Below are 25,836 nucleotides of genomic sequence, written 5' to 3'. Positions count from 1 at the left end.
GAACCTACTCAGCCCTAGGGACACAGGGTGTGAGAGAGTGGCCTATGAGGTCTGCTCTCTCCCAGCAGGGCTCCTGCAACCTTCTCCTTTTGCAACAAGAGTCTGGCTGTGTCTACCCAGCACAACCAGTGAGTTGCAGATGCGTCTTGTCTTGCAATGGGGCAACCAGTGGCCACAACCCCACTGGAGGGACAGATACACCTGGTGGCTGTGCACCCTGGAGGTTTTGCCCTGCTGAGTCGTGACTGTGTAGTCGATAGAAGCCATTGCCAGTTCACCGGGGGTTAAGAGACAGAGAGAGAGAGAGCGAGCACTGCATATCACAGGTAAAAACTCCAAAGCCTGGGAGCAGAGAGATGGCTCAGCAGTCAAAAGTCCTCTCCAGCCTCTGTGAGCACCACACATGCATGGTGCAGACATGCATGGTGCAGACATGCATGCTGACAAAGCAAGCTTGCCCGGTCCCAGCTCTCTCAGCTCGCTGTGTCGCCCACAGGCTCTCTATAGCGTCCCACCTCATGCCTCCCAACACTCGGTTTCCATCCCATGATGCACCTGTACACCATTAGCATCCCTAAATTTTCCAGTTGATGAAACAGCGGGGGACAGCAGCACTTTAGGTATTTTTCCCCTCACTTAAAAGATTAGTTCTTACTTACAATGTATTTTAATCACATTCATGTGCTCAGGACAGCTCCTCCTGGTCCCCGCCCCCAATCATTCAAATTTGCATCCTCCTGTTTTGCTTTTTAAAAACCTTTCAAGTCCAGTTTGGGCAGCAACACAATACTGCCAGCCTGAGGTCTAAGCGGATTATCCTGTGTACAACGCTTTCCCATCTTGCTACCCAGGGGTGGAATGAGGACCTGAATTGCCCAGTAAGAAGAGCAAGACCTTAGGTTCATTAAAGTCCATGGTGGCATCTGGCCAGCGCATGAGTGTGTGAAGATCTGGGTGTGCTGTTGCTCCTCCCCCACAGGGTCAGAGGGGTTTCTGTGTGCCAGCTTCTGGAAGCTTTGACCTTTAGACTCAGACACAGCACTGTCTCTATCTGACCTCCTCCACCCCAATCAGGACTGTCAGTAACAGAGGTTTGTTTACCTCTGCAAGCTGTGGATTGCTCATTTAAACAGAGAAGGAAGCAACAGTGTGAACCCACTGGCCACAGAACCCACACAGCAGGGAATTAGGGCAGAGTCCTGCTGAGATGGGCTGGATCCAGGCTTCCCATGATAAAGGAGACAGGACCCCTTCCTGCTAGCCAGCAGCTGCACTAGAAAAGTCTCAGTTCCTTGAGGTCAGAGGACTGAGGAAGGACAGAGATGCTGAGGAGAGAAGAAAGGAGGAGTTTGGATACAGAGGATGGGGAGAGAAGGAAAACAGAGCGTCATGCCCCAAAGGACACTCAGACAGTGAGGGACATAGGCAGAACCAGAGAGGGAGAGAGTGACCACCTCAGTCAGAGGGACACAGGAGTCCATGAGTCACAGCTCATACCTTCTCCGTTCCTCTCATTTCTGTCTATGGTTTTTCCCGAAGAGAGGGAGAGGAGAAAGACACCTTCAGGACACATTCTCTCTCCTCTCTCTCTCTCTCTCTCTCTCTCTCTCTCTCTCTCTCTCTCTCTCTCTCTCTCTCTCTGAGTACCAGATAGAATTCTCCTTGTTCTATACCATGAGTATGGGGTGTCTTCAAAGTCATGAAAGGTAACCAAAAGCATTAGAAACAGGCTGTAATGTTTAGTGAGGGTGGGTCTATGTGAGTCATTTGTCCAGTTCAAGAAGATGTAACCTATTCTCGGTACTGGGGGCTTTATTTGGTGTCATAAGATTCCTAGTTGGGTTATTGTCTTCCTCATTATGTGACAATGCCATTTAAATTCCTTTCCTTCTTGAATGTATTTTAGGACACTTCTACACTAGCAGGTTTTTTAAAACCTTCAGTGTTAATTTTTCTTCCTCTCATTCTCCCTCTACTCTGTTTGGTACCCAACGATATGTTGACTCCGCCCCCTGGCAATGGGTGGGACACAGCAGACTAACCCCCTCCCCAATAGCATTGCTTGGTGCCTCTAACGCATCAGGGAGGCCTTTGTGAGTTTTGTAACTTTTTGAGCCTTGTGTCTTTGCATAGCATCCTGTGTTTCCTTCCTCCTTCCAGGAGAGAACATTTCAAGTCACAAGAAATAGCTACACAGCAAGTCTAAAGGCTGGGACCCCTGGTGGTGCTACTTGGATGTTCTGGGACTTTAAGAGGTGGGGTTCAGGGTGGGGGGAGTGGGGGATAACATGTTTGTTGTTGGCCACTCTGAGTGAGTAGTCAGAGTCTGGTCCTTCCTCTTCTTTTTGGGGTGTGGCCATGGGATGACTGCTTTTAATCTGCAACATGCTTTTGTTAAGATGCGCCGTCCACCCTGGCTCAATCATTGGCATCCTTACCTCAGAGAAAAGCCCTGACCTGCACATATGTTAAAATGCTTTTTAACAGTTATGGAAGCAATCTACAGGAGGAATTACATTTTCAACCAATGTCGCTGACAGACTGGCTATCAGTGTGCCAGAGGAGGAACCCATGCATGTTACCATAGGCAAACATTGACTAAAAATGCATCACAAACCAAAATGAAACTCCACACTGTAAAACTCCCAGAAGAAGTGTGCGACATTTGTGGCTGGCCTAGGGTAGACATTCAGATTTGACACTGATGACATAAGCCATGATAAGAATGGTAAATGGAACTTTATAGGTGGAAAAAAAAAAGCATGGCCCCTTACACGACACCGTTGCTGGGTTCCATGGCGTACGCCTTCAATTTCAGCATTTGGGAAGTGGAGTTTGTTGTAATTTGAGACGTGTCCTCTAATTTAAAATGATTGTTTGCATGTACATTTTTCAATTTTCTGATTATTTAAAAAAGAGGTTTAAGGATGGGGCTGGAGCTCAGTTGGTAGAGTGCTTACTCAGCATGCGGGAAGCGTCCGGTTTAGCCCCCAGAACCTCATAGACTTGGTGGTGGTGTCCACCTTCCATCCCAGCACGTGTGGAGGCAGGAGGATCAGTTCAAGGTAGTTTTAGGCTACAAAGCAAATTTGAGGCCAGCATGGTGTAAATGAGACCTCATGTCTCAGAAACAAAGCCCAACATCGCTCATTTCTACCAACTTTCCTGCATCATCTAACGGCACCAAATTTGGTGATAATAAGATTGTTTACATGCTTTGATAACATTATGCCTTCAAAAATCCTTGTTTAAAATGTGAGGTCCTTTTTTTTCATAGGCTGTGATGTGGTCGATTCTCTCCCTATGAAGACAATGACTGGAAAATAACGGGAACTTTGTGCATCATGGGAATAAACTTTTAAATGAGAAACTAAACATTCTGAGACCCCATGGTGGCAGAAGGATCCCAACCACAAGACACTGTGCATCACAGCTCTGGGCTCCTGGTATGTTTCATAGTTCTGAAGTTCTGGGGTGGGTCTTCTGCCCTGATGGGGAAATGTCCTCCTGTGTAAATGTTTCCCTTATTGGCTGATGAATCAAATAATGATTGACCAGTAGCCAGGCAGGATGTATAGATTGATCTCCCAAACGTGGAGAATGCTGGGTAGAGGAGAGACAGTAAGAAACTTCCAGGGAGAACCATATCCTTAGTGGCCAGTCTGTGTACACTAATAAACCTGTACAAAAGACTTAAAATTTTTTAAAATTTGTATGTGTGTGTGTGCGCGCACGCGTGTGTGTGTGTGTGTGTATGTGTATTTGTATGTGCTCATGTTTATGTTACAGGCCAGACAGTGATGTTTTGTTCTTCAGTTGTCCATTTAATTACTAGTTTGATTTTTTACGTGGGCTCAGGGGATCCAAACTGAGGTCTTGTGCTTGTGCGGCAGATATGTTTCTGACTGAGCTATTCCCCAGCTCCTCTTCAACTTTAACTTTTTAAATATATAAAGTAATGGGTTTCATATGTCATTTTCATACATGTCATACTTCACTCCACTGCTACCCTGCTTCTCTGCAATGAGGATTAAACTTATGGTCTCATTTACGCTAGTCTAGTGTCATTCCAAATTCTCACTGTGGATGGCCAGAGTCCAGGTACAGTGGTTTGAATGAGAGTGACAGCATAGACTCATGTGTCTGAATGCTGGTCCCCAGGTCATGGAACTGTTTGGGTAAGATTAGGAGGTGTGGCCTTATTAGGAGGTGTGGCCTTATTAGGAGGTGTGGCCTTTGGAGAAGGCATGCCATTGGGGGTGGACTTTGAGATTTCAAAAGCCCAATCATTCCCATTTAGTGCTCTCTCTCTCTCTCTCTCTCTCTCTCTCTCTCTGTCTCTCTCTCTCTCTCTCCCTTCTCTCTCTCTCTCATGTTTGTGGATAAGGACTTGAATTCTCAACTACTGCTCTAGTACCATGACTGCCTGCACATTGCCATGGTTTCTACCTTGATGAACATGGACTCAAGTGCCACAAGATACTCTTTGTGATGTAAGCTGCCTTTGTCATGGTGTCTCTTCACAGCAATATACAACTAACTAAGGCATCAGGCGAGTGTTCTACCGTTGTGGTACATCACCAACACTTTTTTTGTTTTGTTTTGTTTTTGGCAACACGGTTTTTCTTTATTGCTTTGGAGTCTGTCATGGAACTCACTCCTCGGGCAAGGCTGGCCTTAAACTCACAGAAATCCATCTGTCTTTGCCTCCTGAGCGCTAGTATTAAAGGCATACTCCACTTTCTCCTTCAGCCTTAGGTGGTACAGTTGCTGACCCCTATATCATGTTATAGTGCAACAGCAAGGGCCTCACCAGACACCAGTGCTGTGTTCTTGCAAACAACTGCTTCCAGAACAAAACATCCTATTCATATAATGGCTGGGTTTCCAGTATCCTGCTACAGCAGCATACAGACTAATACAGTCTCTGCATCTTGCAGCATAGAGTCTAACAGGGGTGAGGGATGGGACAGAGACTGTCAGAGAGAGAGAGAGATAGCAAGAGAGAGGGTCAGAGAACTTCATGTTCTGTGAAGATAGTAGTAGAATAGAATCATCTGTCTTTAGTCACAATGATCAGAGAATATTTTCGTTAGGGTTTCTAATCTGTGGCAAAACACCACGACCAAAAGCAACAGGGAAGGAAAGGTTGTATTTTGTTTGCATTTCCTCTTCACAGTTGGTTATCATCCAGGGAAGTGAGGGCGGGGACCTAGACGCTGGAGCTGATGCAGAGCCTAGAGAGGGTGCTACTTCCTGGCTTGTTCCTCATGGCTTGCTCAGTCCACTTTCTTATAGAACCCAGGACCCCAGCCCAGGGACGGCAGCACCTGCAGTGGACTGAACTCTGTCAATCATTATTAATCACTAATAAAAATTGCCCTGCAGTGTGATTTTATGCATGCATTTTCTCAGCTGAAGCTCCTTCCTCTCAAATGACCCCAGCTTGTGTCAAGTGAACATAAAAGCAGCCAGCACAACACCCAGAGGTTCCCACCGCTCCTCTGCAGGTTTCAGCCTCTCTCTCCTCTGGCTCCACAGCCTCTGCCCTCCTGAATCTCTTGCCTCTCCTCCTCTCTCTTCTTTTCTCCCAGCTGTGGCTGTCAGGGACTCTGGAGAAATCGCATCTGCGGCCCTTCAAGGACATGGGTTGGGGGCTGCATAGACACACAGAGACACACAGAGGGCCATGGGACAGTCTTCTTCTCACTTCAATGTAGCCACATTCACATATGAAGCTAAGCACACGCAGAAGGACCTCCACCATTGAAGACTGTACCTGCAAACACACCCCACACGTGCAAGAGTAGACTCGCTAACATGTCTAGACTCAACCGCAGAAACACACAGCCTCACAGTTATAATAGAAATGACCTTTCACATATGAAAAGTGTACAGTGCACACACTCAGGTCCATGCCTGAATAAATAATCTGATAAGTCTGAGCTGACATGTGTACACTCACCCCAAGAAATAGATATTCATTACTCCCAATGCCCTTTTGTCCTATGTATCTGTTTCATGGTGTCCCTGCCAACATCTAGGGTGGGGTTAAGAGGATAGGGAGTGAACAGATCACCAGCAGCCCAAGCAGGAATTATGGGTGCTCCACACTACTGGACAGTGATGAGACAGAGGCGGCAACAGCTGAAGTTACATAACTGGGTGAGAGGCGGGTTCAGCATAAAAGGTCCTGCTGGAGTGTGCAGTGAAGTAGAAGGTGTTTAGACGAGGACCATGGAGTCTAGTGTCCTGCTCCTCCTCGCTCTCCTCGTGGGCTTCTTGCTCCTCCTGGTCAGGGGCCACCCAAAGGCCCGTGGCCACCTTCCTCCAGGACCCCGCCCTCTGCCCCTCTTGGGGAACCTCCTGCAGATGGACAGAGGAGGCCTCCTGAACTCCTTCATGCGGGTGAGACTTACGTGGGGATTTAGTGTGGGCTTACCTCTGCTTTTGTCTATGGAGATCTCTCATTAGGATGAGGAACGGACTCCTTCCAGGCCGTAGGTTCAGGTGGGAAGTTCGCTGGGTGTAAGGTGAGATGCTGGTTGGTAGTGGATGGTGCTCAGATTGACAGGCTTGTCCTCGCTATGCTGGAATCGTGTGGGGGCGCTGTGCTTGGCGTGTGAAAGGTGTCCAGGTATTGAGGTGTAAGCGTGTAGAATTTCACTCCAAGGGGCCCGTCTGTTGCACAAAAGAAAGGAAAATGTCAGAGGCATCAACAACAGGTTTTGCTCCTGTCAACAAAAGAGAGAGCCAAGATTAGCTTGAGGTGTCCAGGGACAAAGGCAGAGCAGGAGGAGGGGTGAGTAGGGCGTGCTTATCTGTTTCTTCCAGCAGCTAGCATTGTATTTTCCAGTCTGCATTTATTTTCATGCTTGGGACTTAATGCTTAATTAGCACTGTTTTTTAATAGTTAATCATCATCTGCACCCATGGTCCCACCTTCCATGAGAGAGCTGAAGCAGGGGCTGTAAGTCCCACTCCTCTGTCTCTCCCTTGGTTGTGGAGATCAGATGTCCCTCTTGAACCCTGGATTTATTACCTCCTGGCTTTTAAAAGATTCTACTCCCCCCATCGATGGCAAATTTAGTTATTTTAATTTACATTGTGTGACAGTGTCTCCCTGTGTTTTTTTAGGTTGGCTTCCAACTCCTGATTCTCCTGCCTTAGCCTCATGAACTCGATGGCAAGTGTGTACCCCATGCCCTGACATGAGTGTTTGAAACATGTGCTTCCTACTCGTTAGAAAGCTCAAGTCAACACCATGCTGATTTTATTTTTAAAACTCCTGTGACAATGTAACATATGTGTGTCCCGAATCTCAGTCATTTGTGATCCCCTTTCCCCTCTCTCCTCCCTCTCTCTCTCATAGAAACCTTTCTTTTTGCCAACAAGACCCATCTTACCTTAGTATCCTTTAGTTTTTCTCCCCCTGAGTTTAACTGGGGTCATTCACAGTGGGCTTCTGTGTGACTGATTGCTTGAAGATCATTAGGCACAAGGAGAAAGGACACCTTCTAGGCTCTGATTCAGGAGGGAAGGTTGGTGAGGAAAAGGTGAGATACTGACCCCCAGCCCACCCCAATAAGCATGGGTGGAGCCTATTTTCTCATGAGCATCTCATGAGTGACTACGCCACCAGAGACTCTGACACCTTCCCCCAGCTCCACTAAGTGCCCACAGAGAGGGTCTGTCGTACTGGGACAATGCTGCATTTTTTCCCTCATTACAGATGGCTGTGAGCCACCATGTGGTTGCTAGGAATTGAACTCAGGATCTCTGGAAGAGTAGCCAGTGTTCTTAACCTCTGAGCCATCTCTTCAGCCCCATGGGGACAATGGTCTTAATGACATGAACACACAGTGTCAATGGAATGTGCAGTCTGCAGGAAATTAGAGCCTGATATGATTGGCTGCCTTTCTAACTGTATTTCTTGAATGATAAAGAGTCCCATGTTTCTCCTCATAGCATGATGGGGCAGAGTCGGGGAGCAGAGCTGCATCCTTGTCACCCAGGAGCTGACAGCCTGGTTTGAGTGCAGAATAAACACAGGGACATTAATTAGATAAGTCACCTGCTCACCTGGATTATCGATACAGAACACAGGCAAAGCAAATGGCTTTCCTCCCTAAGGTTGATTATTATTTCACGTGTGTGAGTGTTGCCTGCATGTATGCATGTGGGCCACATACATGTTTGGTACTCAAAAGAGGCTGGGGTCCCCTGGAAATGAGTTAGGATGGTGTGAGTACTGTGTGGGTCCTGAATCCAGGCCTTTGCAAGAACTGAATCTTTCCAGCTCCAACCCCAGCTGAGTCTTAAGGTCACCTAAGGGTCCATAAGAGAAGGATGTGATGAGATTCCCAAAGACTCTGGAGGGAGAATAAATGGAGAAAAAGCTGTTTCTGAGGGCCAATGGGGGAAGCCAGGAAGGAACAGTCCCAGGTGGAAGAGAACATGGTGTCATGGTGGAGAGGTAGGTGTTGAATTTTGGGGTCTTGGGGAGGAACCAGCTTGACTGAAGCCAAGAAGGCTAAGATGTGAAATGGTCCACCCAGGCCAGAGAGAAGGTGTCTCCTGGTGACTCTGTCCTCTGTTGTTAGAACACTAGGCAAGAGGCTCAGTCTTTTATAAAGTAAAGAGGTTTATGTCCTGGAAAGATGGATCAGTGTAAGGATGCTTGCTGCTTTTCCAGAGGACCCAGTTTGGTTCCCTGCACCCATATCTGACAGCCAACAAGACTTGCAACTCCAGCTCCAGAGAATCTGATGTTTCCTCTAACCTCTGGGAGTACCCACACACATGTGGCACACACACGCACACACACACACATACACACAAACATACACACACACAAACATACACACACACACAAACACATATATACACAAATACATAGACATACGCAGACAATGAAAATTAAAAGCAAGGCTGTTTATTCAGCTTATAATCATGAACAGACACTCCAACATCAGGCACTCCTTTATCCAGCCTCTGGTGAGAAGCCTTCTCATGTGTCACAATGCAGCAGAGGACAGAAAACGTGTCACATACCACTGATGACCGTACCAGCTCCATGAGTCCCAGCTCAATTCCAAATTGCTTGTTGTCCCCACATGCCTGGGTTTCCTGGCATGTAATCTGGGATGTTCTGGAAGCTTAACTTGTAGCTCAAGAAAACATCTAGTCTCCAAGCCAGCTGTGTTGTTGGAAGTGAGTGTGGGTTTTATCATGTGTGTTTTTGAGGTTGACATTTTAAGTATGATGAAATCCTGTTGGCCAGGAGTAGAGAAACAAATCAAAGCTGTGGCCTCTAGAACTGCCAACATTTGGGCTAAAAACATTCAACTGTTTTTTTTCTTGTTTCTCTGTATTCTTTTGGAGACTGTCCTGGAACTCACTCTGTAGTCTGGCCTCAAACTCACAAAAATAAGCCTGCCTCTGCCTCCCGAGTGCTGGGATTAAAGGTGTGTGCCACCAATGTCCGACTTCAATGTCTTTTTAAGTCTTTAACTTTTCTCCTAAACTCACGGACAGTTTTATTAACATTTGAGAGAAAAACATCAAAGCAGGTAAACTGTGAATCTTGGTGGCTTCTAGAGGATGAAGTTGAAGAGGAAGAGGGAAATTCCTGCTGTTTGTAGGCTCCCACTTGTGGAAAGAGGGTGTGGGGGGGTGTGGCATCGGAGAAAGAGAGAGAGCACAGAGCGCCAGGGAGCACACACCCAGCCTTCAGTAGTAATCCAGAAGAAAAATGTTAAAAAGAAAACAGAAGGGCAAGTTTGGTTCTCCTTTCTCAGGGATCACCACCTGCCTGCCAGTCCAGGGGCAAGGGAGCAGAAGTAAATGAGCAGGGACGGACAGTTTGACAGCTCTCTGGGGAGACAGTTTAAGCATTATCTTAAAGCTCCTAGTACAAGACTTAGTTATCATGTGTGCAAGCCTGGACCTACTCTAAAGCTCCTAGCACAAAGTCTAATTACTGTATGGGCAGCAGGGGAAGAGCTCTAGCAGGGAACCATGCCAGAGGTCACACTACAGATGAATAAGGCATCCAGGCCTAGAGAGCTTCTCCAAATAAGGGCAGGTAGAGAGCAGGACATCCCACGAGGTGGGGGGGAGTCCTCCATGTTGCCCAACCTGGAGAGAGCTGCCAGGCCATGGTAGACCACAGCCTCCGACCAGCAAGGCTTCCCCACGGAATAGAGACTTGAAAAGCTGCGGATGAGAGTTCAGCACCATGGTTAGGGGAAGAGAAGCACAGAGTGGTCATGAAATAGGGGAAGATTATTCCTTCCGTCTGCTTGTATTGGTGTAAGTGAATCAGCCTTCCCCTGGGCATGTCTCTTGGCTGGGTGACTGAGAGGTTCAGTTGAATTAACTTTTAAGGGAGGAGTCAGTCTTTGGAGCAGGTATTAATATCCTGTCTCCAATCAGGATGAGGGAGGAGGGATGATGGATGATGGATGAGGGAGAAGGGATGATGGATGAGTCTATGCTAAACTGCTTTTAAGGCTCGTTAACATTCTCTTAAGAATGGGACTCTAGCTGGGCAGTGGTGTTGTACAAATTTAATGCCCTTGGGAAGCAGAGGCAGGTGGATCTCTGTGAGTTTTAGGCCATCCTCAACAGCCAGAGCTGTTACACAGAGAAACCCTATCTCAAAAAAAAAAAAAAAAAAAAAAGAATGGGGAATCTAAAACAGATTGTTAGATGGGCTGAAAACTGGTGATGGAACATTTCCAAACTGTGGGTTGGTTTCAGTCACATGTATCTCCAGGAAGAAATGCGCATTTAGGAGAAGACATGAGAAGGACCAGGGATTGGTGGTGATGGTGGTGGAGAGGCAGCTCAGTACTTGAGTTCTGGCCGCACCTTAAAGGACCTGGTTTCAGTTCCCAGCATTCCAAATAACCGGCTCACAACCATCTGTAACTCCAGTTCCAGGGGATCTGATGCCCTCTTCTGGCCTCTGGGGCACTACATCCATGTGGCCCACTTAGATATATGCAGGCATAACATTCATACAAAATCCATTGTGCTCCCTTGGTAGGCTCACAAGAGCATGCATCTGTGTCCGCTCACTGGGCTCCTCATCCGGCTTTTAAGTGTGACCTCTGAGGCTTGATTCAAGAGTGGTGACCTAGGGTCTATTTCCAACTGCTCTGATAGCTGTTGGGGTGGCTAGAGTCACGTTCTGGGGTCCCTCTCAGATGGATCCTGAAGTCCTGGAGCGTGACTGCCTGTTTTATCCTCACGGGCACTTCTGTAGAGTCCCATCTTGCTCACATAGTGTCAGAACCTCGGACAAACTCGCTGTTACCATGGAAACTGGTGTTGGAAACAGACTCAGGGAGCTCAGGGTCAAACTTATCAGAGTGTGAGACGAAAAACACCAGGGCAGGCAAGGGGAAATCTTGGCAGCTGCTGGAAGAGGAAGACAGGTGACAGACATAGAGGAATCGATGTCATTTGTAGACTGACACATGGTGAAGAATGAGCGGGTGAGCTTCAGAACAGAGAGGGAAGGCTCAGAGTGTCAGGTATATCATGCTCAGCTTTGATCGGTATCTGGAGGAACAAGAGGTAGAAAGGAAGTTTTGGAAAAGTCATGGTTTTCTGTATCAGGACTTAGAAGAGGGGACAGGTCCCAAGGTGGAGGAAGGTCTGCAAGTGGCTGCCTAGAATTTGGAAAGAAATACAATTACTGTTGTTGTTGTTACTGTGTGTCTGTTTGAGAGTAGTGCATTCTGTGTGTAGATGCATGCACCTGTCCTAAGGAGGCCGGATGGGGGCACTGGTTGTCCTCTTTCACTCTCTGTCTATTCCTCTGAGGCAGGGTCTCTCTCTTAGCCTGGGTCTGGCATTCTCTCAGCTGGGCTGGAAACCAGCAAGCCCCGTCATCCTCCTGTCTCCACCTCCACTTTGGATTTGCTGGGGACACCAGGCTTATCACTGGGGGACTGGGGGACAAATCCCAGTCATCGTGATGTAGTACCAAGTGCCAGGCCACTGAGTTACCTCTCCAGCTTCAAGTACACCTTTAAAATGATTTCTTTTAATTTTGTGTGTAAAAGTGTTTCACCTGTACAAATGTCTTTTATCATGTGTGTGCCTGGTGCCTGCAGAGGCCAATAGACAGCATTGGATCCCCTGTAACTGGAGTTAAATTCCTGTGAGCTGCCACGTGGGCGCTGACAACCAAATCCAGGTCCTCTGCCTGAGATGTTAACCTCTGAGCCATTTCTTAAGCAAGCCCAGTTTTAACTTTCCAGCTATGACATTGTTGAAGTTGATCATCAGCCTTCTTAGTGCTGCAACCCTTTAATACACTTCCTCATGTGGTGGTTACCCCCAACCATAAAATTATTTCCTTGCTACTTGTTAACTCTAATTTTACTTCTGCTATCAATCAAACTTTATATATGTGTGTTTTCTGTTGGTCTTAGGCGACCCTGTGAATGGATCAGTCGATCTCCAAAGTGGTGAAGACCTACAGGTTGATGACCACTGCTCTAAAAGAGCACAGCTCAGTGACTTTCCAAAATGAACACATTCTTATCATCCATGTGTGGATCAGCTCACATTACAATTGGCCCTGACTTACGTCTTATGTTTACGACCTTCTCACTATACTGACTCTGTGGGTTGACTTGACCTGTGTCCAGACTGCATTTAGATAACAGCAAATGTAAGCAGAAGCTGTTTTCATGCCAACATTAAGTTGGTGATGATTAGTATCATTCATCTGATAGGCAGGTTGCTATTTCAGTGATGCTTGAGATTCCCTGGTGTGAACTCATCCTGTCTGTTTTATTTAGAAAGCTTCTAGGATAATCTGGTTCTTTAATTGGGTTCACATGTGCATGTATTTTTGTTGTTGTAAAGCACTTAGAGGCAAAGTTTATCTCTATGTTTAAAATCAGCTTCAGAAATTATAGCTGACTATCCATAAAGGCAGATTCTCTGCTCACGGATTCAACCAGCTGTGGGCTGAAAATACTTAGAAAAAAATACACTCAGGACTAGGTGTGCCTCACACCTGCAACCCCAGCACTTGAAAGACTGAGGCAGGAGAATGACAAGTTTGAGACAACTGCATAGTCAGCTGGCCTACATACCAGGATCCTATCTCAAGACACAAACACGTGTAAATCACACATCTGTTGAAATTTCCTTAGCACTATTTCATAAATAACATCAGGCACTGACCATTTTCATAGCCTTTCATTTCTATTACTTGCGCTGCAATCTAGAGAGAGTTAAAGTTTATAAGAGGATGAGGGTGGGTTACTTCAAAATACTGCCCCACTCTCCTCAAGGGCTCTCAGCACTGGAGGGTTGTGACATTCCTGGGACCAATTCCCTGTAGACGCATAGATGGTCTCATTGCCAGGTATTTCCCCAACTGTCTGTACTGTAGTCATGGCTCACACTGAGTACCACTACTAAGTGACAATCACTTCCTGTCCCACATAATCCAGTGGGTGGGTCACAGCTACTGTCTTGATTGTTGTTAGGAGGCATTGAACAGTTTGAAGCTAGGCCACAGGAAGAATGTTTCTTCACTGAGATTCCAGAGCTGTCCAGCTGAAGATTATGGCCTACTATCTATATCTGTATTTATATTCATATCTATATGTATCTATCTGTCTGTCTGTCTATCTGTCTATCTATCTGTCATCTATCTACATCCATATAATATCCATATCAGTGTTTATACCAATATCTGTATCTGAAGCATCCGGTTAAGACCTTTCCCCTCACCAGTATGGATTTACTTCAAAACCCAAGAATTAAGAAAAAATGTCTTTCCTAATGCTCATCTGGTTCTGGCCAACTTCTAGAGAAATTCTCCTCAAAGAGAAAATTTTAACAGTGTCTGTAGGTCTTAGGCCCTATCAATTCCTTCGTGCTATCATCTGTAAATAACTTTTAGGTTCCATTAGACTTTGAGGTGTTAAACATATGTTACAGAGCTAGGAACAGGAATTCTGGCTGTTTCAGATAAATGGGGAGTTCCAGCAAAGACATTGTCACCATTACTTTTAAAGTAGACCAGTGTTGTTCTTTTTGAATCATGATGTCTGTGTCTCAGTCACTGTTCTGTTGCTGTGAAGAGACACCATGACCAAGGCAGCTCCTAAAAGAAAGCGTCTAGTTGGGGCTCGATTATAGTCTCTGATGTTTAGTTCATTATCATCGTGTTAGGAGCATGACAGCAGACATGGCAGGTACTGGAACAGTAGCTGACAGCCACATCCTGATCCTTAGACAGAGAGAGAAACTCTGTTCTGTAGGCAGAGAGAGAAACTCTGGGCTTAGCATGGATTTTAAAATCTGAAAGCCCACCCGCCGTGACATACTTCCTCCAAGAAGGCCCCACCTCCAAATCCTTCTCATCTTTTCTGCTTTAACCAAACTCTACCTTGTGAGGCTCAGCATTTCCTAAGCAAGTTTGTCTTTGCTGACTCCATTGTAACTGCAGTTCAACACTCTCAGTTTTCCTATATCACATCTATATCTTGTTTATTTCTTTGAGACAAACTTTCATGTAGCCCCAGGCGGGCCTCAAGCTCAAAAGCAACCCAAGATGATCTCGAGTTCCTGGTCCACCTCATTTACTTGCCCAGTGCTGGTCCTATAGTGTGAGTCACACACACACACACACACACACACACACACACACACACACACACAGCCATACTGTAATGTTGTGCTGCTCAGGACGTCCAGCATCCATGAAGACCTTCATGCTGGCGGTTTACCCTGAAATTGCTAGGTTCTCCGAAGCAGAAGGGTGGCCAGGGGAGGGGTTCCTACTTACCAATCTGTGTCTAGGTGTTTGCACAGTGTAACGACAATATCTGCACTGACTAATCAAAACCCTGGTTCCCTTATGATTGGCAGCTTCGAGAAAAATATGGAGATGTGTTCACAGTGCACCTGGGACCAAGGCCCGTGGTCATGTTGTATGGGACAGAGGCCATAAGGGAGGCTCTGGTGGACCAAGCTGAGGCTTTCTCTGGCCGGGGGACAATTGCAGTGGTTAGACCTGTCTTCAAGGACTACGGTAGGAGTCTCAAAGGTTGGGATGAGGTGGAATGGAGAATGGGCACAGAGAGGAGAATCTGCTAGAAGGGAGGACAAGGGCTGGGGAAGGAGCCAGGCTTATTTGAACTCACTCTACAAGTCACCCATTATTCTCCTACTTTCTTAGGTGTGATCTTTGCCAATGGGGATCGCTGGAAGGCCCTTCGTCGATTCTCTCTGGCCACCATGAGAGACTTTGGAATGGGAAAGAGGAGTGTGGAGGAACGGATTCAGGAGGAGGCCCAATGTTTGGTAGAGGAGCTGCGGAAATCCCAGGGTGAGTCCCGGAGAAAGGGCATTAAGGAAGATGGAGAAGCAGAACATGAGAGCACAGCCAGAAAGAGTTAGAGACTCACATGGGCAGAGAAAGATACACACAGACACACACAAACATGTGTGAACACACAGACACACACACACTGGCAGAGAAAGATACACAACACACACACATACACACAGACACACTGGCAGAGAAAGATACACACCACACACACACACACACACACGGGCAGAGAAAGATACACACACACAAACACACACACACATACAAACACACACTGGGGTAAGGATGGGTGCAGGAGAGAGAAATACAGAATCTATATCCAAGAATAACTCAGAGACATAGATTGAGTGATTTCCATGCTGGCTACTTATGTTCACGGAAATCAATACCTATCTGGATTAAGAATATGTGTCAGGCTGGTATGATCACACAAGCCTGTATTGCAATATTCAGGGGACTGAGACAGGAAGGTCACAACTTCAAAGCTAGTCTGGCTACATCATGAAATCTTGCCTCAAAGAGGAAAGCGTGGTTGGTGCTGTGGAAGCAACTGAGGCATGCAGGACTTGCCTGGCAGACACACAATTTCCAGTCTGGTCACTAACCCCACAATGTTGGCATGATGATGAAGCAGAGGCAGGGGTTTAGATGCTGAGTTCATCCTTGGCGTTATATGGTATACAAGGCCATCTTGATTATATCAAATAGTCTCAAAACATTGTCTAAGTCTAAGGCGGGTGTTGGAACAGGGAATTGTGGTTTTATCTTGTGAGGGTCCTGATGGTCTTTTACCTTGTGGCAGTCATAAGCACTTCTGGGTACTTATAAAACTTTTTAACAGAGGTACACAGGTGACCAAGTTTTTTTCTAGAACCTCAGTCCTTCATGCTGGTGTTTATCCTAAGATTTCTTAGGAGACTCTGAGATGTCCATGCAGAGTAGAAGGAATCAAGGGTCCAAGAAGAGAGAAGGAGAAAGAAGCTGAGATGGAGCATGAGGAACCAAACAGCAGTAAACACTGGGGAGCAGGAGTGAAGGGAGCAGAGGGGGAGGAAAGTAGGTAGCAGGAGAGAGAAGAGAAAGAGACTAAAATGCTGTAAGACATTTATACAGGAAACCAGAGAGACAGATAAAGACTGACAAACGCCAGGGAAAGATCTGCAGAGGAATCAGGGACAACAGACAAGTGAGACCAGAGAGAGGGACAACAATGGCCCAATATTGCTGGGCTGCCAACATCCCTCAACCATGAGAGCCCATGGTGGAACCCAGAATGCAAAGGCAGGAGGCACCAAGTGCTGATGGTTGTTGAATACCACAGAGCCTAGAATCAGAGAAGGAATGAGGAAAGACTTCTAAATCCACATAAGCAACCAGTGGGAGATAGCTGTGTTAGCTCAGAGTCAGAGTGTTGCCCTGGGAGGAGGTGCAGGGTGGGGACTAACTTACACATGCTCTGCTTCACAGCTCCCTGGTATAAATCCTGGTCCCAGTCGAGTACCTGTGTTACCTTGGAGGAGTTAGCTACTGCCTCTGTGTATACTAATCACATTGCATTCTATGTACAATATTGAGAGAATACTAAATAAAATGGTGTGTGCCCTCTTGAGTGCAGGAACTGGTGCATCTCATGTGCAAATGAGGTAGCTTCTGTTGCTATTTTATCAGTAGTGAGTGGTGAGGACACCTTTACAGAGATGGGGTCAAGGCCAAATGTTCCTCGTGATGCCACATCTTCTGTCCTGTCTCTTCATCACCCAGGAGCCCCCCTGGACCCCACCTTCCTCTTCCAGTGCATCACTGCCAACATCATCTGCTCCATTGTCTTTGGAAAACGCTTTGACTACAAAGACCGCCAATTCTTGCGCCTGCTGGACCTGTTCTATCAGAGCTTCTCACTCATCAGCTCATTCTCCAGCCAGGTCAGTGTTTGGGAAGAGAGGAGCATCCAGGGTAGAAGAAGAACAGGCTGCCCTGTGGGTGCAGAGGGGGTGTGCTAGGATGGAAGAGAGGCAGAGACAACATGGAGAGGGAAGGAGGTTAGGGGCAGGAGTGACAGAGGAATGTGGAACAGGGTGGAGACAACATGGAGACAGAGGGAGCCTGAGGTCTGGAGGGAAGGAGGGGGAGTGTTTATCAGGGTGGAGAGACCTGAATGCAGAAGTACAGAGCCATCCAGACGTGAGAAAATGATGACATGGGGACTGTGGATGTAGCTAAGAGGGTGGAGCACTTGTCTATCATGTATAATTTCCTGGATTCATCTCTAACACAAAATAAGGCAGGTATGGTTCGTCCACATATGCAATCCCAGTACATGTGAGATCTTTGGATAAGTATTAAGTTTTAGGATAGTCTGAAAGATAGAAGACCCTGATTGAAAAAACAAACCAAAAAAAAATGATGGCTTAGGAAAGACAGATGGAGAAGACAGGACAAGTGTGGAGAAGGATTCATGGAAACAGACTGAGCGCATGCCCTGTGTACATGTGCACGAGAGGGAAGGAAGGAAAAGAGAAGACGAGGAAAGCAGGGCAGGAAAACACAGGGGGAAGTGCAGAGGACAGAGGAGAGAGCGCAGATCCTCATGAAATATGGGGACCTAGGGACACATCCTGCTTCTCGAGAGCTGACAGCTCCAGGTGACCTTCTGGACCCTTCTTTCCTGCAGGTGTTTGAGCTCTTCTCTGGCTTCCTGAAATACTTTCCCGGTGGCCACAAACAAATCTCCAAAAATCTGCAGGAAATCCTTGACTACATTGACCACAGTGTGAAGAAGCACAGGGCAACACTGGATCCCAACAATCCAAGAGACTTCATCGACACCTACCTCCTACGAATGGAGAAGGTAAGTCCCGCATGATTGAGAGGGCATGAGTGAGGGTGAAGCCTGAGGATGTGAGCAGAAGAAATGAGGGCAGGGGATGGGAAGGAGAGACAGGAAATGGAGTGGAGGAGATGCAGAACATCTGGAAAATGAAGAAAAGAGAAGAGAGGAGAAATGAAATAAGGGGAAAGAAAACTGTGGAGGAAACACAGGGCAAGAACAAAAAGCAGAAAAGAACTCAGAGGAAGAAAGAAACCATGATAAACTACCAGAGAGCAGAGTAGAGAGAGCAGACACAGAGCACACAGAGACCAGGTGACATTGTCAAGGTTTAAGAAATACCGTGCAGTCCATACGGTGAGACTGAAGGACAGTGCCCAGGATCGTGTCATCTCCCTGCAAGGCTGCAGTCACCCTGACCCTCCCTTCTCTCCTCTCTGGAACCAGGAGAAGTCCAACCCACAAACGGAGTTCCATCAGCAGAACCTCATTATCTCCGTGCTGTCTCTCTTCTTTGCTGGCACCGAGACCAGCAGCACCACGCTCCGCTATGGCTTCCTGCTCATGCTCAAGTACCCCCATGTTGCAGGTGCGCCCCAGGCAGCCAGTTGGGGAGCTTCTAGCTCCCTTTAGTCTGTGGAGGTTTGTGTGAACAAGAGAGACCTGGGTCTCTTCCACCTGGAACTCTGAAGGCTCCGTCTACTTCTAAACTAGGGCAGTGCTCTGGGCAGTGTGTGAATGAACCCTTAGCTGAGCTGTTTTCCACTGTTCTCTCCTATCATTTAAAGGTTGATCCATCCATCCATCCACCCATGCACCCATCCATTTGTGCATCTGTCTGTCCATCCATCCATCCATCTATCCACCCATCTTTCATCATCTCTTCATTCATCTTTCCATCCATGCACATCTTCATCCATCTACTTATCCTGCTTGTTCACCTACCTATCTTTCAACCGCCAACCCCCTGTCATCCATCCACCCCTTCATTCATTTTCCCATCCATCTCAACATCTCTCTATCCAAACCCCTGTTTACTCAATGATCCTTCCATATACCCACGTACAAACACGTATTCACACACACACACACACCACTAATATCCACCCATTCAACTATATATCAATCCATTGTCCAATTGATTCTTCAATTACCCAACCAGCCATTTCATTCAGTTATCTCAGTTAATCAACTTAGTTTTTCCTTTAATCTGTAGAATTGAATAAATTATCCAGCATAGATTTATTCATACACTCATGTATCTTTGTATCAACAGTGTCATCCCTTAATCCTTTCACCAACTGGCCTTTGAATTCATCTTTCATATGTTTATCCATTCCTCCACTTATCCAATAATTGAATCGTGTGTTGACTTACCAGTGGAATACATAATTCAGTGTTTAGTCTTTTCATTTCATTTAATCCTGAATCTGTCCATTTATTAATTGATGTATCCATTAATTTTCTTACGTATTCATTTTTACATCCATCCATTGATATATTTGCTAATCTACCTACTTCTCTGTTATATTCCTGAGGATACAGCTTTAAGTTCTTAATATAAAAATTCATGTGAAATTATGGTACATGTGCAAGTTAGAGTGTGTGTGTGTGCATGCGTGTGTATATATGTATGCATGTGAGTGTATATGTGTGTGTGCATGTTTGTGTGTGCACATGTATATGTGTGTTTATGTTTATATGTGTGTGTTCATATGTGTGCAAGTGTGTATGCATGTGTAAAAATGACTGTGTATGCATGTGTCTGTATATGTGTATATATGCATGTGTGTATGTGTGTGTATGTGTGTGTATGTATGTATGTGTGCATGTGTGAATGTATTGCATTTATGTGGGTGTATATGTTTGTGTGTATGTGTATATATATGTGTGTAGGTATGGGTGTGCATATATGAGTATATGTGCATGTTTGTATGTATGAGTGTATAGATGCATGTATGTATGTGTGCATGTGTGTGTTTGGGTGTATGTATGTATATGTGCATGTGTGAGTGTATATGCATGTATGTATGTGTGTATACACATGTGTATATGTATATACATATGTGTGGATGTGTGCTGGTGTGTGTGCATATGTGTGTACACAGAGACAATTCATTCCCTTACAGGTGAGAACTTTTACTTCTTTTTTCCCTCATACTCCTACACCAACACGATTGCTATGAAGTGTCCCTATGCAGTAGCCCTTTGCTGTATGTTTTAATTACTTATTTTAAAACCTGGCTGAAATGAGGTTGAAGCTACAGAGGCAGCTTTAATTTAGTTTTAAACATGGGCATAGAGGGACAGTCACTTAAGGATATGACAGCTTTGCACCCTCGAGTACACTGCTTTTTTCAGGAGAATCTCCTTGCTGGACTCTTTCCTGAGTTGTTAGCACATAGAATAGAACATCATTGCTACAAAGCAGGCAGAGTAGATTCACCGTTTCCCTCTTCTGTGCAGAGAAAGTCCAAAAGGAGATCGATCAGGTGATCGGCTCACACCGACTTCCAAACCTCGACGACCGCACCAAAATGCCATACACCGAGGCCGTCATCCACGAGATTCAGAGATTTTCAGATCTTATCCCGATTGGTGTGCCACACAAAGTCACCAAAGACACTTTGTTCCGAGGGTACCTGCTCCCCAAGGTGAGACTGGCTGTCACTCCACATCTCTACTCCACGAGCCTCCTGCATTCTCCTTGATCCCAGGACCAGCATGGTGTTCATTTCCCAGCATTCCTGGTGTATTATTGATGGTTTGACTCTGCATATGTGAGTCAGGGCATGTTAACACCTTTGTATCTCGTAATGTCTCCTAGGACACTGAAGTGTACCCCATCCTGAGCTCAGCTCTCCATGACCCACAGTTCTTTGAACAACCAGACACCTTCAATCCTGACCACTTCCTGGATGCCAATGGGGCACTGAAGAAAACTGAAGCTTTCATGCCCTTCTCGACAGGTGAGACTCACCTGTGCTCCCTTTCCCAGTCACTAGAGGTCAGGCTCATCCTCCAGGACACAGACAGGAGTAGGTCCATGTTTCATGAGTCTATTCCAGCTGTTCTGCCTGAACCATCCCATCTGCCCTGGCTACAGCCCCACAAGGGGTCTCTTGAACTAAAGAAATTTCCTGGTCATGAGGACTTTGGGGAAGTATTTAAGGTCCTCTAACCCTGAGCAAATCATTTTCTTAAGAAACGGCAGCAAGAACAACTGACATAATCTATGTACTGTGCTATGAACTGGGTAGGGTCTTGATGGCTGGGAGACACTGACTTCATCTGTGAGCACTGGTGACATGGGGCATGTCTTCACACTTGGTCCTGTTTGCATACTTGTGTTACATTTTTAAGAGACATCAAAATTATTAGCATTTATTTGATCCAAGAGACCACTCATGATGGATAATATCCTGAACTAGAGAACGTTCAGAGTCCAGCACCCATCAGTGTCAGCACGTGGTTTCTGTAGACTCGAGGGAGCTGGGCATGGACACAGACCCTGATGGGTGCCATGCTGGGGTAGTTGTCAGCCTGGGGTAGGTCAGCTGCTCTGAGTGACTGAGATTTGTTCTTCACTGAAATAATATAATCTCAAGTTAGTGTGTAGTGTGATTGCCTGTTGTGTTAGGTTAGTGTGTCACATAAGAAGCTCCCTTTGGCCAAATTTAATTCATTTTAATGGACTCTACTGGATGTAAGCATGGACACTTTGTGTTCATGTTTGTTGTCTTTTGGAGAAAGGGGAGTTCTACAAACAATGCCACAGCCTTTGTTGTCCCTCTATCCCAACTGAGTCCTCATGCTAGGGGTGAAACCCAGGGCTGATTGCATGTTAAGCAAGTTCTCTTCAAAAGAGTCCACTCCTCCAGCCTTTCCCTGGTGCATTCTAGAAGACCCTTGTAAGACAGTTCTGGAGCTGCAAAGGTGTCCTGACTTATCAGGAAGCCAGGGTAAACTTAGAGCCGCCATAGGACATCTCTGTACACTAGAGCTGCAATAGGACATCTCAGCCCTGGAGGGAAAGGTGTCCTGATTTGCTAAGTCAGGGATACCTGAATCTGGGGTGTGGTGGGGGATGGTCTCCCCGCAGGATATAGAAATCTTGGTCCTCTCCTAGAGAGAGCAGTTACAGTTTATCTCTGCTCTGTTCCCCTGAGGAAACATTCTAGCAGAGTTCTCTGCTTTTTCAGCTGAGGCCCAAGACGTTACTTTTGCTAAACTCTGCTAAAGAAGCCACTGTAGAAATAGAGCAATCTCCCCGGACTCTGTTGAAATGTTGTTACCTTTTCTGCTTAGCCTTCTGAACTTGAACGCCCCTAAGTAACCATTCCTGCAAGGATTTTCTGCTCCTTCCCCTAAGGCAACTCAGCAAGGTTCTATTTTGCACTCTTTTGAGAAAGATTTGTTTGGGAAGGAGGAATCCAGGAGAGTGGCTGCCTCTGTCAGGGTGGGAAAGGACAGCCAGCAACTCAACAGGCAGAGAGCTTATACAGGGCTTCTTACTGCGGAGTTTTTCCAGGAAGATTTTTTTGCTCAGGGATTGGTTAGTTTTGTGTTTCAGTTGGTCACGGGCATAGTTGGTGGCTCTGTATTCAGGGCCAAACTGTGTTTCCTTCACTGGCCTTTTTTTTTTTTAACTTTTAGACTCTAGTTTGCGGTCTGGGCATATATCTTTCACTGGCTCTGGTTCCAGGGCCAAGGTGTGTTTCTTTGACTCTGGTTTCAGAGTCAGGCTGTGTTTCTTATATTCTAGGTTCAGGACTAACGTGTTTCTTTCACTGGCTCCGGGTTCTGGGTCAGTGTGGTAGATTTCATGCTCAGGGTTGGTTGGTTTCTTTGGCTGTCCCTCTTACTCTACTGTTCTTTCCTTCTGAGCCTCCCTGAACTCTGTCCTCATCCCCTCACTGAGGGATTTTAGGCAAGTCCTCTCCAGGTGATCTGTGCCTCAGCTAAGAATTGTCCAGTCTTGAGTGTCCAAGAGACTTCAGTGACCCTGGGCTCAATGTTGTTTCCACATCTGTCCAGTATAATGGGCTCCTTTCAAATTCCATTTTCAGAGTTGTAGACATGTAGGGCGTGAGATAAAAGTGAATTGTCCGTATAACAGACACACGTTCGGAAGGGCAGGGATGTGGAGAACAGGGACATAAGAAGACATGAAGGAATGTGTGACCAGATGTGGTTAGACAGAGAGGGAGGAGGGGCCAGGATGTCAGCTAGAAGTTAGAAAAAGGAAACAGGAAAGAGATGAAAAGACACAGCGATGGCAGATACAGACACAGGCTCAGGCAGACTGCCGTGGGATACCAGCATGCAGCTGTGTGAGCAAACGGGCAAACCAAGAGGATATTAGAGCCAAAGAGATAGGAACGGTGTCCAAGTCTCCAGCTCCAGGCTTTGGGGCATAAAAGATGCTCTGGAGAAATCTGTGTCACAAATCCAGTTCTACGAGAACCATCTTGGAAAGCTACCCCATGAAATTCCAAGCTCATGAAAGCTATGTTCTGTAAATGGGATTCCCAGGGCATAGTGTGGTTTCCCTATACCCCCATACACAGGTACAGTTTCTCAACAACTGGAAGGCACAGGCTTTGCTGGAAAATTCCTCCTCCACCTAGAGGCCTGAGGCATCCAGTTGCAGATTAAGACTCACTGAGGTACAGGGCAGGTGGTGGAGCCTCTACCCAGGCTTTCAGGCTCCCATTCCTCTCTCTGTGGTGCTCGATGCCTGAGGTGAGAAACCAACACGGGCTACTTACGCCCCTGAGAAGCCAGTGGGTGTCATAGATGACTTACCATGGGCCCCGCCCATCTCAATTGCAGGAACAACTGTGTTTGGGAACTTGTTGATCTCAAGCTGAACAAGGGCTAGCTGAGAGGAGAGTGTGGGTGGGGAGCAGCAGGAGGAAGGGGAGAGACAGAGGATGCACACACAGTGCTCCTTCTGTGTGGTCCAGCCTGTTCTGAAAGCTCAGTCCCCCAAGTGCTGCACTCGCATCATGTGCCTCCATGTCTGCCTCACATGGGACCCTTGACACCATCCATTGTTAATCTAGGAGTTTTCTAATCAGTACTTCACCCTCAGGGCAGCCCAATGAGATGGGTACCAATCCCTCACACGAGAAAGCAGGGGCACTAAAGATGCTGTGTTACACATGTGGACACATACACACTTTGTGCCTGCTCTAGGTGGGGTCTTACAGATCTGGAACACAGGACTCTGATAATCCAAACAAAAGTTAGGAATCTGTCAGAAGTGACCACGAGACATCCACCAGCAAACTAACTGTCCTACATGTTACCATTAATTTATTCCTTTCCTACCTGGCTGTATGCGTACACATGTGTGGTGTGTGTTTACGTCAGAGGACAGACTGTGGGGTTAGTTCTCTCCTTGCAGCATGTGGGTTCAGGGGATTGAACTCTTGTCCTCAGGATTGATGGCAGGCCCCTTCCCACGCTACGACATTGGTGTTGGCTCTTGAACCAGTTGTTAAGGTTTTGGGAATCTCTTAAAGTTGTCACCTGAATTGCAGGTTGAGGGTCAAACCTTCTTATTCATTGCAAATTACAGAGTGTCTGGGTTTAGGGATGGGACAGTCTGCAGGTTGTATACTGCCTTGGGGCTCACATGTCTCATCCTCTGTACCCACAGGAAAGCGCATTTGTCTTGGAGAAGGCATCGCCCGCAACGAATTGTTCCTTTTCTTCACCACCCTCCTCCAGAACTTCTCTGTGTCCAGTCCTGTGGATCCTAAGGACATTGACCTCAGTCCCAAGGAGAATGGCTTTGGCAGAGTACCCCCAACATACCAGATCTGTTTCTTGACCCGATGAGTGGGGTGAGGTGGCCAGATGTCTCTACTCATGTTCTAATGTCCCAATTTCTCTGCCCCTGCGAGACCTGATGGAAACCATGTTAAATCACTCCTCACCTCATCCACCTTATGTAACTAATCCAAAGCCCTAAGGTGTGTTCTTCTGCCCTGTGAATGGTACTGGAGAAATCAATCAATCGATTGTGTGAACACAGAGACTTCTGGAGGCCACATGTCACACTGAGTCACTCCCATATTGCTCTCAACAGCCAGCATTCCAGGTATCAGCTCCAGGTGTACCGTGACTAATCTAATGGACTCTGTATGTGGTCTGAATTCTGCATATATGGACTTGCCTCATATATATATATATGGTTCACATAAATGAAATCACACGGTGTGTGACTTGGTGTGTGGTGTCTTTACTTCACATAGCATTATCTAGGGTCCTATGCTTTGATTCCCACAGTCACACACCTTCAAGTGCCTTCATCATGGTCTTTCTCCGCAAAAGCACAATTGCCTTGGTTCATGTGTTCTGCCAGCAGAAGGTATGGCCCTGATTTTGGGTGTGTCTTCCTGCTTCTAATAATCCTATAGGAAATCTGTCACAGGAGTGTCCAGCATCCGGGGTTTAGTTGATGACTGATATGGTCAAGTTAAGACTCAAGAGCGGCCATCACAGTGCCCAGTCCATGGTCTCCTGGCAAGTCTTACATGTGACCTCTTGATGGCTGGTAACTAAGGTTCTTTCCGGAAGGGCTTCTTGCTGCAAACTCAGTCCCATCCATACCAGGTCGTAA

The 25,836-nt window shown here is 46.5% G+C and overlaps 1 protein-coding gene across 1 annotated transcript; it reads left to right on the top strand.

The window, feature by feature from the left end:
* Positions 1–6,207: 6,207 nt before the first annotated feature.
* Positions 6,208–25,433, top strand: LOC110339371 (cytochrome P450 2B1). Its single transcript, XM_040734353.1, has 9 exons — positions 6,208–6,408; positions 14,911–15,073; positions 15,221–15,370; positions 17,138–17,298; positions 18,048–18,224; positions 18,651–18,792; positions 20,670–20,857; positions 21,031–21,172; positions 24,871–25,433. The coding sequence occupies exons 1-9, from the start codon at positions 6,238–6,240 to the stop codon at positions 25,050–25,052; spliced, it is 1,476 nt and encodes a 491-aa protein (XP_040590287.1). The 5' UTR covers positions 6,208–6,237; the 3' UTR covers positions 25,053–25,433.
* Positions 25,434–25,836: the final 403 nt, after the last annotated feature.

Source organism: Mesocricetus auratus, unplaced genomic scaffold, assembly GCF_017639785.1.
Source record: "Mesocricetus auratus isolate SY011 unplaced genomic scaffold, BCM_Maur_2.0 Super-Scaffold_100038, whole genome shotgun sequence".
NCBI classification, from domain to species: domain Eukaryota; kingdom Metazoa; phylum Chordata; class Mammalia; order Rodentia; family Cricetidae; genus Mesocricetus; species Mesocricetus auratus.
Note: the sequence above shows the minus strand (reverse complement) of the source record. Positions and strands in the feature narration are given on the sequence as shown.